This window comes from Anomaloglossus baeobatrachus, chromosome 3, assembly GCF_048569485.1.
Source record: "Anomaloglossus baeobatrachus isolate aAnoBae1 chromosome 3, aAnoBae1.hap1, whole genome shotgun sequence".
Lineage (NCBI taxonomy): Eukaryota > Metazoa > Chordata > Amphibia > Anura > Aromobatidae > Anomaloglossus > Anomaloglossus baeobatrachus.
The window spans coordinates 65,435,773-65,449,749 of NC_134355.1; the positions used below are offsets into that span (position 1 = coordinate 65,435,773).

A 13,977-nucleotide genomic window follows, 5' to 3' on the forward strand; every position below is an offset into this window, starting at 1 on the left:
GCTAAGATGTATAATTTTTGAAGCCAAAGCAAATAAAGTTTGTTAGCAGCTTTTTGAATGGCAGTAGCTAACGATCAGCTGATAGCTGGGGTGGGTATTCATAGTGATCCCCGCCCCCCTGTCTATCTGTCATCCCCCTATCTGTTATTTATGCTACCGTATATGCCGGCGTATAAGACGACTGGGCGTATAAGACGACCCCCAACTTCTGCCCTAAAAATATAGAATTTGGGATATACTCACTGTATAAGACTACCCCGCTCCCAAATGAAAAAAAGTCTGCTTTGATTGCAACATGTTAATTTTAATTCCGCGAGAGCCGTACAATATGTTTTTAAAGGGCCATTGACAGATCAATTGCTCCAATGTTCACTTAGTACAGCAAGGAATGCTCCTCCCTGCTGTATAAAGCCACATCTGGACTGAAACAATGGTACTACACTCTGCTACAAACAGACACACACAACTCTGCTACAAACAGACACACACAACTCTGCTACAAACAGACAAACACACACAACTCTGCTACATACAGACAAACACATACAACTCTGCTACATACAGACAAACACATACAACTCTGCTACATACAGACAAACACATACAACTCTGCTACATACAGACAAACACATACAACTTTGCTACATGCAGACAAACACACACAACTCTGCTACATACAGACAAACACACACAACTCTGCTACATACAGACAAACACATACAACTCTGCTACATACAGACAAACACATACAACTCTGCTACATACAGACAAACACATACAACTCTGCTACATACAGACAAACACGTACAACTCTGCTACATACAGACAAACACGTACAACTCTGCTACATACAGACAAACACGTACAACTCTGCTACATACAGACAAACACATACAACTCTGCTACATACAGACAAATACACACAACTCTGCTGCTCTGTGGGGCCTGCACCCGCGGCTCGGCGGGTACAGCACCCGCGGCATCGGCGGGGGGGGGATTGGCAGGGCATACATCTGGGGGGTTAGAAGCAGCTCACCGGGGCCCATAATGGGCACAAGTCCCCCTGTGTTAGATATCTCCCCCATAGTGCTGCCCATGGCCCCTATATAGATCGCACAAGTCCCCCTGTGTCAGATATCGCCCCCATAGTGCTGCCCATGGCCCCTATAGATCGCACAAGTCCCCCTGTGTCAGATATGGCCCCTAGGCTGCTGCCCATAGTAAAATAAAACCCTCTTTCCTTATCTCCTCCAGCGCTGAGCTCCCTCCTGTCTGGCTCCGTGCTTCTGTTCTTCCACTTCCTGGTTCTCAGTGCGGTCATGTGATCGGCACAGCAGGCTGAGCTCTCTGCCTGATCACAGTGGAAGCAGGGACACGGGGAGAAACGCTGCAGGGGTAAGTTAAAGCTTTTTTATTTTAGAATGAGCAGCAGCCTGGGGGCCAAATCTAACACATGGGGGACATGTGCGATCACACTGGGACGCAGGCTCATATAATATGCACCGCTGCCCCAGCCCCTCACTGCGTGCGATTTCAGCACCATTGGAGATGGACAGCGGCTGTGCATATTATATGAGCGGGTGCAGGAGATCAAAGGATGCAGGCCGCAGCGTTCCTCTGTGCTCCAGAGCTGCTGCCCCCACCTCCCCTGGACGCTGCAGTGTACATACACACCCCCCCCCCGTATATCCGGCGTATAAGACGACCCCCCACTGTAGCCATTATTTTAAGGGGGTAAAAAGTCGTCTTATACGCCAGTATATACGGTAATTCTTTTATAGAATAGTTTTACTATCTGTCTAGAAGGACCTGTGCTGATGTCATACCCATGTGACAAGAAGGGTCGGGGCCTCAGCCAACAGAAAAATAATGTTGCTTCCTGGTATCAGCTATGTTGGCTGAGGCCACGCCCATTCTTGTCACATGGGTATGACATCAGCACAGGTCCTTCTAGCCACTTAGCAAAACGATTCTATAATAGAATTAGCATAAATAACAGGAGGAGGATGGCTAAGCAGAGGGTCGGGAATCACTATGAATACCCACCCCAGCTATCAGCTGATCGGCAGCTGATGTCATTCAAAAAGCTGCTCATTTTACAAACTTTACTTGCTTGTGTTTCAAAACCTATACATCTGAGCTGACAACTAAATGTATGTAAAAAATCAGCATGATAACGCCAGTATAGCACTGGCTTTAGGTTATATAGGAAAATCCTGATGATTGCTGCGCTTTAAGTATCTTATGTACTAAATACTCAGTACTTACATATGATAACGTGTATCATCTAACATTATGATGGATTCCTGTATAGCGAAAAGAAGAAGGTTTTATCAATTGCAACACCCCCTTCATTTACCTTTGCTATAGCTAGTTGGCACAGCAGGACAGAGTGGCCTACCAGCTATTATCATGGAGATGCATGGCTGAAATTGACAACCCCTAGACAATGTTTCCCCCTTTGCAACTGTCTTTGGAGACAAATGAAAGATAGACCTTTTCATATCATTATAGGATATTTTCTGCCCCAAAGTTTGATTATAAGTGATGGAACAAAATGTGTATCTGTATGTACTAAGTTTTGGATTCCTTATTTTTTTTCATATGTTTAGGTCATGGCAGACCACAGCAAAGATCTTTTGGCTTTCCAGTAAAAAATCAGAATAAATGGCAGCCAAGAGAATGGGGTAAAATGATTGATATATGACTGTCTGCTTTATATGATTAACATATCACAAGTATTAATAAGGATCATTCCATTTTAAGTGGAACAATACCGATGTATTATATGTCTAACCATATGTAAAGCTCTGTTCACGCTAGTGTTAGAAAGGAGTCACGACGGTTATACAGTAAGTCCTTTCAATGGAAATCTAGGGCCAAATTCACCATGGTAGTGTCTGATAGACTTCTATTCAGCTTCCAGTATTTTGATGTCAAAAACAGCACTTCATGCTATGCTATTTTTGCAACCAAAAATAATGCAAAGGCCAAAAGGGCCAAAGGCCAATGGAGGTGTATCCATTAACATTAGTGTGAACAAAGGCTTGTGTAATATACATATGCTTCACTAGAATTAGATGAAAGCTATTAAATTGACTTGTGCAAATGTGGATCGAACAAAAATCCCATTTTGCAAAATTTGCGAAACATCCCTAGCAATTTTACAAGTATATCTTTTGTCAAATCCTTTCCATAGGTCATAAAAACTTGAAATGCGTTTCCAAAAAATGTTACAGCCTAGTCACACAGTTTTAGTACATCCATTACAGTAAATAATGCAATAGTCATGATCATTTATCCGATTTTTATACTAAATACTACAAATAATAATCAGTATAACATAAAATAACACAACTTTTAAAAAAGATATCCTTACCTGCTGGGAAACGCTCTATTGTAGGCAAGTTGTCGACCTGTAAGGTGGCATTACCCCCACTTCTTGTAAATCGTACTACGTGGTACTTTCCATCATTAATAATTGCATTAACTTCTTCAATTGAGATGTCATCTGTTCCAACATTAAATTTGACTCCAATTTTTCCTTGGTGCTGGAAACAAAGAAAAAAATAGCGCTAATTAGAATTTGTCTTATGAAGAATGTGAAGCGCGTATAGCTGTCTTTCTTCTCTTAAGGTTTTATTTTTCCAGAGCAAGTCTCTTGACATTTCACTAAGCCCGGGACATCTTGTTCATAGATAATTGATATTCTAAATCAGTTACAGTACTTTTACTGATGGATTGAATTTGTATTTTTCTCTTTGTCTCTGCAATTTACAAAAGCGAACTAAACCCTTTCTCTTTCCTCACGAAATGCATAAAACAATGTGTGAATGAAAATTTCCAATTTCTGAAGCTTTGTGCAAACTCTATAAACCAATGAATGCCAACAATTTAAACTCAAGGAGAACCGTTCTTTCCATGTTATTAGTATGCAGTAATTGCGCGATAAGAAAAAGAAGAGATGATCGGCTATCAAGACATTCTAGAAAACAACAGTTAAAGAAACAATCTATTCCTTGTATTTCTGTCCCATTGTAATGCTCAAGTTCCATTATATTAACAATTATCAGAACATTTCATATTCTAAAAAGGACTTTAAAAGGGTATTTATAGAATATTCACAATTACTTTAAAAAAGGTCTCATCTTAAAGGAGTTGTTGTCATGCGGTACAAACGGCTGGTAAGATGTAATACAGCGTATTCCCCACTAGGTAGCAGAAGAGTAGCGAAGGAGAGTCAAAGTAACACTGTAACAGAAAGTAGGCTGAAGTACAGCAGAGTAACTTCAGCAGGCAGTTCACAGGCGAACCACCAGGGGGCAATAGAGTAGTCAAGCAGTCAGGTCTAGCCAGGAAAGTTAAGTCACTGCAAAGGGAGTATCAAAATCAGGTCAGAAAACAGAATTGGAGTCGGATGCCGGGAGATCAGGTATGCAGAGGGAAACACAAAGGGCACAGGGAACAGAAGATAAGACAGGAGGGTGAGGAGACACAAACACGAGAAGGAGGATGAACCAGGATGGGTAAACAACTGACAGGAGCGGGAAGTCAGGGACTGGGACAGACGGACGAATGGGGGAGGGTACAGGTCAGGGCACGGTAACAAGGAGTCAGATCAAACAGGAAATCTCACCAGAGCTAGTCACAGGCTGCAGAGCAAAACTATAACCAGCACAGGAACGAAGGGGCAGCAACGAGATATAGTGTTTCCTTTAACCAGAACGAGGCTGATGGTAGATAACCCCTGACATGACCAGGCTGGGTCTAGGAAACTCTGGAGCGGGGAATACCGGTCCTGAATCATGACAGTTGTCCATTACTTTGACATTGATGGCCTATTTTTAGGATAGGTCATCAATGCCTGATTGGCTGGGGTCCGACATCCCACCAATCAGCTGTTCTCAGTCCCGGTGGCAGCAGCAGGCAGGGTGAAATGCTCAGTTCCAAAGCTGCTCCGTCTTCTGATACCAGCCATGATCAGGTACTGCACATCCACCTTCCATTTTAACCCCTTCACGACCATGGACGGATCTTTCCGTCATGGATCGTGTCCCGGTAAGCCCCGCCCCCTGCCGCGGGCAGGCGGCGTGGATCGGCACACATATCAGCTGTTTTCAACAGCTGACATATGTGCCTACATGTTCCGAGTGGAATCGCATTCCACCCGGAACATTAACCCCTTAGATCTCGCTGCCAAAGTCTGGCAGCGAGATCTACATGCGCGCGGCCATCTTTTTTACTTACCGCCGCCCCCTCCGGACGTCACGTGAGTGATCACGTGACGTTCGGTGGTTGCCATCGTAGCACAGGGTCATGTGATGACGCCTGGTGCTACGAAGTTTCACTTTCATTCTTCCTCGGCACGGAGCAGAGGAAGAAAGAAAGTGACTGAATCTGCTGATTACAGCGGTATCGCTGTGATCAGAAGATAGCGATCAGCGATCGGATTGCTGATCGCTATAGCCCCCTAGGGGGACTAGTAAAATAAAATAAAAAAAGTAAAAAAAAAGTTTTAAAAAATTAAAAAAAAAAAAAAAAACCTAAAAGTTCAAATCACCCCCCTTTCCCCCCATTGAAAATTAAAGGGTTAAAAAATAAATAAATATACACATATTTGGTATCGCCGCGTTCAGAAATGCCCGATCTATCAAAATATAAAATCAATTAATCTGATTGGTAAACGGCGTAGTGGCAAAAAAATTCCAAACGCCAAAATTACGTTTTTTGGTCGCCGCAAGTTTTACGCAAAATGCAATAACAGGCGATCAAAACGTAGCATCTGCGCAAAAATGCTACCATTAGAAACATCAGCTCGAGACGCAAAAAATAAGCCGTCACTGAGCCATAGATCCCAAAAAATAAGAACGCTACGTGTTTCGGAAAATGGCGCAAAACGTGCGCCACTTTTATTGGACAAACTTGTGAATTTTTTTTAACCCCTTAGATACAAGTAAACCTATACATGTTTGGTGTCTACAAACTCGCACCGACCTCAGGTATCATACCCACACATCAGTTTTACCATATAGTGAACACCGTGAATAAAACATCCCAAAAACTATTGTGCCATCACACTTTTTTTGCAATTTTTCCACACTTGGAATTTTTTTGCTGCATTCCAGTACACCATATGGTAAAACTTATGATTTCATTTAAAAGTACAACTTGTCCCGCAAAAAACAAGCCCTCATATGGCAAGATTGACGGAAAAATAAAAACGTTACGGCTCTCGGAAGAAGGGGAGCAAAAAATAAAAACGCAAAAACGGAAAGTGCCCCGGGGCTGAAGGGGTTAATCAATAGGAGGCAGATGTAGTACCCGGCCGTTCAATGGTTTATGGGACTTGAACACTTAAGGAAAGTACAAATTTTTGATTGATAAAATCATATGCTCCACATTTACGAATTAGGCATAAATTATGTTTGCACTTAAATTTGCAAACTGCAAAAGTAGTAAAAATAGTAAAACAAGCAAAAATTTTCCAGCTTTTGAGGTATGTCTTTGAAAGCTAAAGAGGAAGTGGGCTTGGTTATCAAGGAATGGGCATGCTCAATAGGTTTAGTACAGATTATTGAACAGCAAAAACAAAATTTGCTGCAAATTTTGGTGTAAATTTTTTGCAGCTCATAAGAAGTATAGACTAATTTTCTCAAATCCATCAAATCTAAATAATATGCATCATTTAATAAATTTGGTGCAAAAAATTTAATTTAACTATTGTGTATAAACAGCTGTATTTTGGTAGAAGCACCACCTAAGAGAACATATTCATAATTTGGCATGTTATGATTCATGCCACCTTTTATTCTGTATGACTCTGTAAGGGAAAAAAACATTGTGTGCCTCCAATTTATGTGGCACTGTAATCTACTTCTGCACTGAGAAAAAGTTTAAAGAATCCTTCTTCAGCCTCTAAATGGCTCTTCCGAGGGATAAAACAACATTTTTGGATGTAGTATAGCCAACAAAATAAAATCCCTGCCTTCCCTCCTGCCGGAAATGCTCTGTTTATGGCTGGTTGTATCTGGGGGGGAGGCTCAAAAAGGCCAATTGTTCATTTTCGATAATGCTCGTTACTCGCATCAAGCTCGCCCGAGCGTCTGACCAACTCAAATCAAGAGCGAGCATTCAAGTATTTTAGTGCTTACACATCACTATTTGTAAGCCACAACCAGAGGTGGGTAAGAATGGCAGTAGTGGTGACATATTTTTATTATAGTTTTCCTCAGATTGTTCCACTCCTGGTATTGGTTTACAAACATTGAGGTTTTTAAAAAACTCACCAAATACTCAATGTGTGCACATTGCCTTATAGATACTGAGGTAAAAGACTCACCAAATACTCATCGTGTGCACATTGCCTTATAGATACTGAGGTAAAAATCTCACCAAACACTCATTGTGTGTACGAGGCCTTATAGATACTGAGGTAAAAATCTCACCAAACACTCATTGTGTGTACGAGGCCTTATAGATACTGAGGCAAAAAAAACCTCACCAAATACTCAACATCTGCACGTGGCCTTACAGATACTGAGGTAAAAAACTCACCAAACACTCATCGTGTGCATGAGGCCTTACAGATACTGAGGTAAAAAAACTAACCAAATACTCAACATCTGCATGTGGCCTTACAGATACTGAAGTAAAAAACTCATCGTGTGCACATGGTGTTACAGATACTGAGGTAAAAAAACCCAAATACTCAGTGTGTGCATGAGGCCTTACAGATACTGAGGTAAAAAAAAACAAATAACACCAAACACTCAAACTGTGCACGTGGCCTTACAGATACTGAGACAAAAACTCACCAAATACTCATCATTTGCACATGACCTTACAGATCCTGAGGTAAAAATCTCACCAAATACTCAGCGAGTGCACATGGCCTTACAGATACTGAGGTATGAATCTCACCAAATACTCAGTGTGTGCACGTGTCCTTACAGATACTGAGGTAAAATATCTCCAAATACTCAATGTGTGCACGAGGCTATACAGATATTGAGGTAAAAAAACCTCACCAAATACTCAACATGTGTACGTGGCCTAAATGTAGAAGGGTCGAACATTGAAATAGTTTTTTGAATGATAAAAAAATATAACAATTCTAAATCATAAAAATCTCTGTAATTCATTGGCGGTCATTATATGACATGCTGCGCATATATATATATACATGAGTTTATACTTTTGATTAATAAACTTTGAGAGTCATATCTGTGAAACGAGAGCAGCACACATTGATTTTGGTGCCATGATGAAAATCTATAGTAATGAATAGGATTCTTCATGTACTCCATGGCAGTACATTATTCATCTGGTTTAGAATTACATCTGGCAGCAGACTTGCTCTTAAATTTAAGTATGCAACAGATAAGTATCACAAAAAAAGATCTGCGGCATATATAACATGTGGTTATAATTTTTGTTAATCACAATAAAATACAAAACGCAGCATGCGCGCTTCCATGAATCAAGTCTGCAACATTACACTAATACCCTAATTCCATCTTATTTGAGAAGGACACATACTGAGCTTCATGTTTTTTCCTTATTCCATTATGCATTGAAATCTTGCAGCAACATACAAATGTAGAAACTTAAAGATAGGCTGGTAAAGAGCTTCAACAGCTCAAGTCAAGATATGGTTACTAACGCGTCTGTGGGTGTCAGAATTAGAATATATATGTAATGATGTACCTTCATTCGCTGACTAATAGATGCAGATCACTATAGCTCTTCAATTTAGCCTAAGGGTAAAATTTAATATAAGCTAGACAAAAAACTATGCTGTAAATGTGGGGAAAAATGTCACCCAAACTCTTGATTAGTAAGCGTCAGGTTCATTTTTTATTAATGTGCAGATTCTTACTAGTTGTGCAATAGTAAAAGTTTGGAGAAATCAACTTCTCGAGAAATTCTATATTGATAACCGATCTTGTTTCAGTGTTTTGTGGTCCCCAGTGGGCTGTCTAGTTTAGAAATCCCATTAATAATTCAAGACCCTCAGGTATTGATCAGAATGAAAAGTAGCAATATACTGAATATGTTCCTTTGGAGGACCCATCACTTCCAAGTATCCATCTGATATCAATGGGAACTATATAATTTATATATTCATCATGCTTGCTTATGTAGCATCAACATAATCCATAGCACTTTACAGATATGATCATCATTATCACCATTGGGGCCCGTGTTAGACTGGCTACCAGAGAAACCTCCAGTAATAACAGGCCTGGCTGCGGTTACCTGCATTGAACTCCGGAGCTCTCACCTGAGCTCTCACCTGACCTCCGGAGTGCAGCCTGGCCTGTCCGCAACTGTCATGAACTGAACCGCAATCGCCGGGGAATCAATCGGTGCTCGCGGTTCAGTCCTACAAACCCTGAGTTCAATCCAGGTTGCACTCCGGAGCACAGGTGAGAGCTCCGGAGTTCAATGCAGGCAACCACAGCCAGGCCTGGTATTACTGGAGGTTTCTCCGGTATCCAGTCCGACACTGATTGAGGCTCACAAGCCTAATTCCATCTCATTATGTCTTAAGAATACTGAATACAGAATACTTAATACTTCAGGTAGTGTTCCCCAGCACCAGTCCTCAAGAGCCTCTAACAGTGCATGTTTTCAGGGTCTCCTTAGTATTGCACAGGTCATGGAATTATCACCTGTGCAGGTAATTAAATGATCACCTGTACAATAGTAAGGAGATCCTGAAAACATTCGCTGTTGGTGGTTCTTGAGGACTGGAGTTAGGGAACACTGCCCTAAGGAAACCCATGCAAACACATGGAGAACACACACATTCCTTGCAGCTGTTGTCCTTAGTGGGATTTGAACCCAAGACCCCAGTGGTACAAACAGTACTAACCACTGAACCACCATGCTGCCTGTAATTCTTAAAGCACCACTCCATCATTTTTTTTTTTTAATGCTGGAGTAGTGCTTTAAATCTTAGCGCCCTGTGCCAAGTCTTATAATCACCCTCCACCGTCTTCACTTTTTTTGGCATCACTCAGGTCCCATGGTGCCATCTTGTGCTTGTAGTTTCTGACTGGCCGGAAGTCAAAAGTTATGTCACAACCTTCCTATCAAGTCTATGAGAGCAAGAACGAGGCCACAAGTCCCTCATAGATTTGTATTTAGTTGTGAGCTCACATAGTGCTGAAGACCGACCAGAGCAGCGGCGATAACAGAAGAATATGGCTGAAGGTGAATATAAGACAGGGGACAGGGGCCTTACATTTAAAGCAACACTCCAGGGGTGATATTAAAAAAACAAAAACGCTGGAGTGGTGCTTTAAAGAGGTCATTCACTGCTCTACAGTAGAGACCACATCTCTGTAAAACTGAGAGGAGAAACTTTTTCTAAATACCTTGAATAGCCAATTCAGCCTCTGAGCGGTGCTATTGTGGTCCTCTCTTCTCCATCGCATCACCCCCGGGCTCCGTTACCTCTTGGATCCGGTGATGTCACATCAACTTCCAGTTGATGTGACATCACTGTGGTTGGTCCCAGTTTTCCTGAGTGACTGGGCTGTGGATGGCGTTTCACTGCTTGTCACAGCCCAGCATCTGTCCTGCTTGCGGTGCTCTGCAGTAAAGGAGAGCAAACGCGAGATGCTGGGCTGTGATGTGTGGTAGAACTACATCCACAGTCAAGTCACTCAGGAAGACTGGGGTCGGCCGCGGTGATGTCAGGTCAACTGGAAGTTGACCTGACATCACTAAATCCCAGAGGTCACGGAGCCCGGGGGGGGTCACGCGATGGGGAAGAGCAGGATGCAATAGCGCCGATCAGTGGCTGAATTGGCTGATCAAGATATTTAGAAAAAGCTTCCCCTATCAGTTTTACAGCGATGTGGTCATTAATGCTGAGAAGTGAACCACCCCTTTAAGAATTCTCCAGACGCTGCAGGGAAATTATTCACTGCACCTAGAGTATGTGTCTATTACCCTGGAAAAAATATTAAATTCCTTGGAAGTAAAAAAGAATAAATAAAAGTTCCAATGTAATTATGACAATCAGTATTTTTGAAAACCATGAAAGATATTACAAATTTGTATAACTTTGCAGTTCCCCATTATATCACGTCTCACCTCCATTCCTATATTAATCTGTGTTGCTTACATGCTATCCATATGTTCATGTTACTGTTGCCAGATCAAACTCATCATCATTACTGGAGCTTCAATTAGAATACTTGCATACCAGCAGCCTTGATCACAAGTCCTGAATCTTTTGATCAGTGAGTTTGATGTTGACTAATTACAACCATCACTCTACTCCTACACAGTATAAACAGGAGATCAAATATTGGATACAATCTTCTTTAATAAATTATAAGATTTTCTACTGTGTAATCTCTTATGTAATTTATGGATATTTTTACACTGTATACAAATCACAGAACATAAGGCCATCACATACTGCATCACATTTTATAAGACACAATTAGGTGGCTGGCCTAATTGTAGTATTAAAGGGAATCTGACATCAGGTTTTTGCTATGTAATCTGAAGACAGCATGCTATATGGGTTCACATAGAGATTTCAGCCATGTGTCTCTTATCACAAAGTTTGCTTTTGTTTACCTGCAATGTTAGGTTAAGCTTCCTAGCTTTATCATTAGTTGGACTGAGGAGCTCATGAGCAGTAGTCCAACTTCACCCCCATCTGTGATTAGCAACTTCTGTCTGTAGATATGTGCACTGAAAGACTGGTATGGGCGAGGTCCGCTTTTTAAGCTCCGCTACTTTGCCAAAACTAAAATCTTCGATTGTGTCAGAACGGCTGTAGCTAGTAATCTAAGTGATACATCGTTGGATTCAGGATCTCTTTACCTATATCATGCTGATCTCAGACTAGGCATCCAAAACCTTGTGACAGATTCCTTTTAACACCATGGCTCAGGTGAGGCTGCAAACACATACAGTATATTAAGGGGCGGTCATATAATTGGTGCAACCTGTGCACCTGCACAGAGCCCTAAGAAAAAAGACATCCCACTTTCACCTCCACAGCAAGTGGCATAGTACATTATGAGGAGCTATTGTACTGCAAAGGGCCAATATATTATTCTTGCGCAGGAGCTCTTTTCTGTCTGCGTCCACTCATGTATATATTAGAAGGTTATGCCACAAGAAAAGTCAATTAAAAAATCTTCAGTTTTGAGGTTTCAGCCAGGGCAGGTGTTGCCCATGATGCCATTCTGTGCTGCCCCCTGCCATCTTTGACTCTTCAGTAAAGGCCCCGTCACACGCAGCGATGTATCTAACGATATATTGCCGGGGTCACGAATTCCGTGACACACATCCGGCATCGTTAGCGACGTCGTTGCATGTGACTCGCACGAACGACCGTTAACAATGGAAAAAACTCACCAAATCGTCCATCATTGACATGTCGTTCATTTTTAAAAAATCGTTGATAGTTGAGCACGCAGGTTGTTCGTCGTTTAAGAGGCAGCACACATCGCTACGTGTCACACCTCGGGAACGATGAACTGCAGCTTACCTGCGGCCGCCGGCAATGAGGGAGGAAGGAGGTGGGCGGGATGTTACGTCCCGCTAATCTCCACCCCTCCGCTTCTATTGGGCGGCTGCTTAGTGACGCAGCTGTGACGCCACACGAACCGCCCTCATAGAAGGGAGGCGGTTCGCCGGCAACAGCGACGTTGCTAGGCAGGTAAGTCACGTGTGACAGCTCCGAAAGATATTGTGTGCCATGGGCAGCAATTTGCCCGTGACACACAAATGACGGGGGCGGGTGCTTTCACCAGCGATATCCCTAGCAATATCGCTGCGTGTAAAACCCCCTTTACTCTCAAAATATATGAAGAAAGCTGCACTTAATGCATAATCATCTTGACAACTTTTTTCTGGGCTGCTAAAAAAGGGAGCAAAGGATCTTCTTTGTCTACAATTGTGGACGTTCCAGAAATAGAACCCTCCCTTATTAGAGTGTCATATATACAGTAGTACTGTTGATATATACCTATGACATGAATACCCTTTAAAGTATTATGTGGCCCTTGGGAGAGATACAATCACAAATTTCGGTAATTGAAACAAAAAAATGTTGGGCATCTCTGGGCTAGGCAAAATATGTTAAATTTCTTTATTTTGTATATCTACAATTAACATTATAAAGTCTCCTAACTAGTAGTTATATTGGGCACAACATAAGATAGAAAACGCTCTTGTCCTCTGTTACCTAGATCTCTAGTTGTAGCTCACTGCTTCACAATGGAATAAACAGAGTGACAATATTGGTGAGTGATGTCACCAGTAAAGATGAGTGGACCCATGCAAGTTCGTGTTCAGCCGGACTCAGGAAGACTGGGGCCGCCTTGGTGATGTCAGGTCAACAGGAAGTTGACATGCCATCATCGAATCCCAGAGGTCATGGAGCCCTTGGGGTCAATTCATGGGGATGAGCAGACCGCAATAGCGCCACTCAGAGGCAAAATTGAACCACCTCTTTAAGTTATAAAAGTTAAAAGAGAGGTAGAGGAGGAACATCTGGTCAAAACATCTGTATTACCTCTGCAGGAAAGAAATAGTCAACATCCGTCAACAGTACAACCACTAGGATTGCAAGAGAAAGACGTAAGGGCACAAAATAGCCAATCAGACAGATACCATTATTAAAAGGAGGGTCTGTATAATATTAAGCAGCTTATAATTGTACAATAATTGTTGAAAATTAGCCTTTAGATGTTTTGCCTCTCTTATGTATCACTAGGTTAAAATAAATACCCAGAAATCCAAAACTTATTTACCCCTTTTCTTAACATATTTCACTGCTTTAACTTCTAAAACTTCTTAACTAAAAGAAAAAAGTAATTAAATATTAAAAAGTTCTAAAAGCTAAAATAAAATTGTACATAAAGAACTTATCTGAGATAGAATCATGATATTATCAGCATCACAAAATATTTTGCAATATCTTCATTTTCCTTCCTCAAT

At 41.6% G+C, this 13,977-nt stretch overlaps 1 protein-coding gene across 14 annotated transcripts in view; it reads right to left on the reverse strand.

Moving 5' to 3' along the window:
* NRXN1 (neurexin 1) overlaps positions 1 to 13,977 on the reverse strand; it is a 2,061,945-nt gene that overhangs the window by 208,892 nt on the left and 1,839,076 nt on the right. For all 14 annotated transcript variants that reach the window (XM_075339225.1, XM_075339229.1, XM_075339228.1 and 11 more), the window contains one exon: positions 3,380 to 3,551. In XM_075339225.1, coding sequence (XP_075195340.1) covers positions 3,380 to 3,551 — 172 coding nt within the window. The remainder of the gene's footprint in view (positions 1 to 3,379; positions 3,552 to 13,977) is intronic.